Genomic DNA, 5,949 nt, shown 5'->3' on the forward strand with positions numbered 1-5,949 from the left:
TAAATGCTCTGAGGGTGTGCCAGGGTTTAGCTGGCACAAAGAACAAAGGTTGTCAGACAAGCAATCTTCGGCTCTAGCAGCAAACCTTCATGTGAGCAGAATGGTAGTGATTCATGTTTCATTTATGAGTTAAGAGCTAGATTAGAAGGAATAATAATGGCTTCAGAACCAAGACCTGGCCCTGGCTAGGTAGCTCAGTTGGTTGGAGCATTGTCCTGATGTGCCAAGGTTGCAGGCTCTGTCCCTGGTCAGGGCACACACAAAAATCAACCAATGAATGTACAAATAAGTGAAACAAACCAGTGTTTTTTTTCCCTCTCTCTCTCTAAAAATAAATCAATTAAAGAAAAACCCAAAAGAACCAAAGCTTAAACACTCAAAAAATAATTTCTTAGATGAAGTTGTATCACTAACCAGCTGCACTGGAAAATGTACAGGGAAATGTCCCCAAGCTAGAAGTATCCCAACACTTTAATGATTGTCACTGGGACATGGACAAAAAATGAGGAAGTCAATCCTAGTTCTAGTTATTTGCTTTTCCTTCAGTGGATGGCACAGGGAGGCAGGGGGAGTGGGATGAGAAGGATCAACTAATATAGTGCAGGAAGACAAAAATATCAGTTTTGTGGGATTATATTTGTGTTTCCATTTAGGGACACATTTCCTGTTGTTTAAATGCCACCGAATTCATAACATGAAACTCCTCTCCCAAAAAGGAACCATGTGGTTTAATTTTCCAACAGACACAAGTCTGTGCAGACCACAGAAGCTATTACAGGTTACCTTTATTTTTGCCACAACTCCTGTACTATCTATGATCCAGTTCCTGAGGAGTAACAATGTGATTTATTCCATATCCTGGGGACAAGTGTCCCATCCGATGAATCTCCCTTTGCTCTCCTCCCCATCAAGGGGGGCCTTGGTTAGTGACTATTCTCAGGTTCTTCCTGTTTCACTTCTCCAAATTCAGGCTAAGTCTTTAGTCTATAATCCACTGCAAAAGCCAGAGCTGCCTAAGTGTCTGACACAGGAGATCATGTTTTCTCCTTCCCTGCAACCATCTGAAATGGAAGCATTCTTTATGGTTAGAAGCAGTAGCATAAGGGAGTTCACATAGAAAAGGTAGGAATTAACAGAAGAATGTTTAAGAAGTATAATCAGAAAGGTTGAGTGCTATGACTAAATTTCCAGAGGATTAAACCCTGGAGAAAATATTAATGCAGGAAAAGCCAGGGGTTCAGGCTTAGACAGAAGTTACCTCCTACTGTGGTTCCAAGGTTTAGGAGGTAGGACCCAGTGGAAGGGACAAAAGTTGCACCAGTAAATTCCGCTGGCCCAGAGGCCTAGGCCCTCTCACCCTCAGCTGAAAATCAAGACAGGTCATTCCACAAATGCTGACAGCAGGCCTGTTTGAAAGTTTGAAGATTTAGTTTTAAAATAAACTAAAATAGAACTAGAATGCAGCATTATAAAAGGTCTTCACAAGTATAATCACAAAAACAGTTAGAATATTGCATAGACAAGTGTTCTGTATCTTTCGTTAATCTAGGTCTTAGCAATTTAAAAAACAAACAAACCAAACCCCCTTTCATAGTCTCGAAGTCCGGCAAAACCTCAGAGGATCCTGAAGTTCTTCATATGATTAGAATCATCATTAAATTTACCCTTTGGGGGCTCAGGCTGACAGTTTCATGTGTCTTTATAAAAGAATTTGGGCTACATGAGCCCAAGCCAACTGTGTCTCTGTGTTCTGTCCTCTCTGCATAGAAGAGGTGACCAAAACACACAGGGATATGAAATTACTGTTATTGTTTTTAAACTTAGGCAGTTCCCCACCCCTCCACATTAGTTTATTATTAAGTAAGCAATACCTGACTGCCCGTTTAACAGCAAGGTTTGAATAGCCAATTTAAGAGTATGTGAAAATATCTTAGAACATTTAAGTTAACCTTGGCAATAGGATGGGAAATTCTTAACCTCCCTTGTAATATGCATCAATTGAGTCTGAGTTGAAATACACCACAGTGACAGTGATATCATCCCTGTACATCCTCGCCAAGTCCTCTGGCAATGTCAGCATCGCAGTCAGCCGCTCCAGCTCCAGTTCTCCATACTCATTGCTCCCAATGGCATGCCTGATCAGACGTGTGGCTGCATTTTGGTCAGCAGAGTGAAGCCCCTGGGCTTTCCTCTGCAGTAGCAGGCGTTGCATGAGTCCCAGGTTGGCGGGTCTCTGGGCCAGGTCTGGCTTGTGTTGACCTGCATCATGTAGGTGCTCTACCACCAGCCTCACCACATCCTCATTGTTTAGTAGGTCCCATAGGCCATCGGAGGCCAGCACAAGGAACTTATCCTGGGGCCTCAGCCTGTGGTATGTGACCTCAGGCTCAGCAGTCAGGTAGGGTGGAGTGTAATAGTGTGGGGGTGTGAACTGGTAAATGTTGAGGGCCTCAGTGTCAAAGCCCCTCTCCAGGACATTGCGCTGCAGCTCTTTACTCCACTTCAGCTGCACATCCCCAAATGCCCTGCAGGGCATGAGGACACCCAGCAGCCTATCATCCACAATGATTGTCCTGCCTTCTGACTCAGGATGCTCTCTCTTTAGCCTTGATAGCTCAGCCTGGTTCCAGGCATTGTGGTCACGGGTAAGGGGCAGACAAGACCACATGCCATTATTGTCCTGGACTCCAAGAATGGCCCGGCAGTCACCAGCATTTGCCACATGCAAATGAATCCCATCAACATGGGCCATGCAAGCTGTTGCCCCAGAGAAAGCAACCTGGAGAGAAAGGTTCCTTGTCATCTCATCTTCCAGAGGGGCCTGGATTTCCAAGGAGATGTCAGAATCCAATCTCTGGAAGGAGTACATTAATGCTTCCTTAATGTTCAATCCCATTTCCATGTGCAGGTCAAGCAACTCCTGCCAGTAGACCCGGAGGTGATCAAGGTGCACTGATGTGACATCCTTATAGATACTGTCCCCGGGGTGCTTGAGCCACTGTAGGATGGGCAGCATGGGCTTCATGCTTTCCATTGCTTCCTCCATCTGCTCCAAGGTCTGCTGAGACATCAGTGACACTGCCACGTAGTAGAAGAGCCTCTCACTTACTGCTTGAGCGCATGCATGGCCACCATGCCCATCAAAGACACCAAACATCAGCCCATTGGTCTGCAGGCAGGATGCAACACCTCGCCGGTCCTCTACTGGGGAGTTGGCAGCCAGCTGGTTGCTCTCAAACCTCAGCACTGAATTTGGGACTCCACTGACGAGGTTAAGAATTTTGTGGGCAGACTCACCAGCTCGTAGCACTTCATTTACTTGCTCAGGGCTGAGTTGCAGGTGGAAATCATCCTCCTCTGTCGATGTGTGTCTATAGGCTTTCGGCAGAGCAAAGCTACCACATCGGGCATTGTTTTTTAGGGTGGTTGGTGCCCAGGAAAAGAGCGTCCATCTTGATTTATTCCTACTTGAGGAATACCTTGAATATAAATGCCTGCCCCCTTGTAATGTGGCAATGCTGTTCCTTGCAGAATTTAAGATCCAGTAGGACACAGTACTTGACATTCTGAACCTATACCAGCAAACGTGTTCCTTCAGCAAAAGGGTTTTTTATTTTCAACCTGAAAATGAAAGAGTTTTAAAGTTTCACATTTAATTTCTCAATAATACTGACTTCTGAAAACATTTAATTTGCTATTACCCTGAACAAAAATCATTTAAGGTGAACTGTTTAAAAATACCTAAGCATATCTCTCTACCTCTCATTATGACACATAAACACATCCCAGAAAATGTGAAAAACAGTATCTGTATACACTCCCCACTCTTAAAGAGCCACCATGGGTTTCCCCAGGGAGCTCACTCATTCCTCACATCTGGCCCAGGGCCCCTTTCCCTCTCTTTCTCACATCCTTTCCCTCGCTAGAGCCCAGCACCTAGCTCCCAGGCTCACTCTCCACAGCAGACTCTAAGCGTTCTGCTTTCCCACCAAGCTCCATGAATTCAGGAACCATGACTGCCTTACCAGTGGCTCTCCAGGGCCCAGCCATGAACCTGGCACACAAGTCCTTAAATATTGACCAAATGTGGATTTTTAAAGGCCCCATCGCATACTAGGTCTAACACTAGCTGTTTGGCATCAGACACAGTGCTGGAGCTCCAGTTGTCCATTGGTGGGATGGAAATACTAGTTTCCTAAGGTTTTGTGAGGATTTAAACATGACCCTTCTGCTCCAAATAAGACATTAGTTATTACTTTTATCACTAGGTGTATTATCCTCCAGTCATTTTGTACACATTTTTATATAGTCGTAACCACAACTTTGAATAGTTTTCCTGGTAAGAGCATTTTATTCATGATATTACATTTCATGAATGTGTAATATCCCATTTTGGTATAAACAATCACAATTTATTTAACTGTTCTCTATTGTTGGGGATATGAAGGTCATTTCCACAGCCATTGATAAAACAACAAATTGCACCGCTTTGTCCATCAACCTTTTCCCTACTTAGATTTTATCCTCTTTACTTCCCAAAGGAGAAATTACTAGGTCAAAGGGTGTAGATGTATTGCCAAACTAATTTCCAAAAAGTTCACATCTGCCTCAGCAAAAGCATGAAGCAAACAGTTTCCTAGCACCTTCAACAGCCTTTGGTGGTATTTTGCCTTAGACAAAAACAAACAACAACAAAAAACCCTGCTGTATTTCCTACTTCCTATTTTCTAGAGTGACCTGGGAGAAAGAGCGTTTCCCACGTGTTTTCGGATTTTGTTTAAGATTCCTGGCCTCCCCAAGTTGCCCGTTGCGGAACCCGAGAGCCCCCAGAACTGACAGGATCATTATCCTTCCCCTCTAGTCCACCTCGCTGAACTTGGGGCAGGAGAAACGGGTCCGGGAGAGCAGAGGGCGCCTACCCCTCCCCCCACCGCCCCGGACCCTGCAGAAAAGCCAGACATCCGGGCTCCACGGAAGGCTGTCTGTCTGTCGCAACCCCGACCCAATTTCGCGTACCCAAAGGAAATAAGCGGGTCCCAAGTTCAAGTCGCTGACCCACGTCCTCGTAGATAAGAGGGCGGTCTCCTGAGTTCAGCCCGGCCAGATCACCACCAAACCGAGCGCCGCCACATCCCTAAGCCCCAGCTTCTCAGCTTGTAAAACAGGGGGATTCAGTCGGGACACTAAGCTCTCAGAGCTACCGGGACCAAAGTACCTAACCAGTGCCTCGCTACGCAGCAAGGGTCCTTGGCTAGTCGCGAGCCCACGTGGCGGTGGCGCGAGTGGGACGACCTTGGCTCTGAGCCCAGCTCTCCCCAGCGGGCTGCGGGCCCGCCCCCTCACCTCACCTTCACCTCACCTCGCCTGACCTCACCCCGCCTCGTCTGACCTCACCTCACCTGCACTCCGCTCTCCACCCCATCACCTGAGCCGATGCCGTGAGCGTGGGAGGCCCAGACGCTGGCCCGGCCAGGTGGGGTGAGAAGCGTCCTTAACCCGGGCAGGTCCCCTTCCCAACCACCGACCTTCCCGCTACTCTCACCCGCCTGCGCCTCCGCCACCAGGTTCCTTCCCCGCCGCGCCACGCCTGCGTAGAGTGCCGCACGCCGACACCAGACCTCACCTCAGTAAGCTCTCTCTGAAACTAGAGAAGGAAGTGCCCTCCCGCCAGGCTTTATTGGTTCGTCTACGGAGGCGGGTCCTTGACGGACAGGGAAATTGCCCAATGGCTGTGGAGAGAGAGAGGGCGGGCAGGAGGGGCGGACCTAGAGGGGCCAAATCCGGTTCCTCCCTACTTACCCGCTACTCCCCCTGCTCTGATCCGGAGTAAGTTGAGAGTAGGGCTATGGGTCCAGGCAATCATATATTTGATATGGCTGAGCACCCCACTGCTGACCGCCCCGACTCTGCATACGCGAAACCGGGAACCTTTCCAATTGCATACTGTTG

The 5,949-nt window shown here is 47.6% G+C and overlaps 1 protein-coding gene across 4 annotated transcripts; it reads right to left on the reverse strand.

Annotated features, from left to right (window-relative positions):
- Positions 1 to 948: 948 nt before the first annotated feature.
- Positions 949 to 5,651, reverse strand: PDP2 (pyruvate dehydrogenase phosphatase catalytic subunit 2). 4 transcript variants are annotated; one of them, XM_037041575.1, is made up of 2 exons: positions 5,624 to 5,651; positions 949 to 3,621 (listed from the first exon to the last, which is right to left on the reverse strand). In XM_037041575.1, exon 2 carries the CDS (start codon positions 3,563 to 3,565, stop codon positions 1,973 to 1,975), a length of 1,593 nt encoding a protein of 530 aa, XP_036897470.1. In that variant the 5' UTR covers positions 3,566 to 3,621; positions 5,624 to 5,651; the 3' UTR covers positions 949 to 1,972. The 4 variants fall into 4 exon arrangements, with proteins under 4 accessions (XP_036897470.1, XP_036897468.1, XP_036897471.1 ...); XM_037041573.1 differs by having other exon boundaries at positions 5,543 to 5,629; XM_037041576.1 differs by lacking the exon at positions 5,624 to 5,651 and adding an exon at positions 5,400 to 5,517.
- Between the last annotated feature and the right edge of the window lie 298 nt (positions 5,652 to 5,949).

This window comes from Sturnira hondurensis, unplaced genomic scaffold (assembly GCF_014824575.4).
Source record: "Sturnira hondurensis isolate 20B ecotype Veracruz unplaced genomic scaffold, ASM1482457v3 Scaffold0003090, whole genome shotgun sequence".
In the NCBI taxonomy this organism is placed as follows: domain Eukaryota; kingdom Metazoa; phylum Chordata; class Mammalia; order Chiroptera; family Phyllostomidae; genus Sturnira; species Sturnira hondurensis.

Coding starts and splice junctions, on each gene's coding strand:
- PDP2 (XM_037041575.1), bottom strand. CDS start 3,565: ATGTCAAGTACTGTGTCCTACTGGATCTTAAATTCTGCAAGGAACAGC.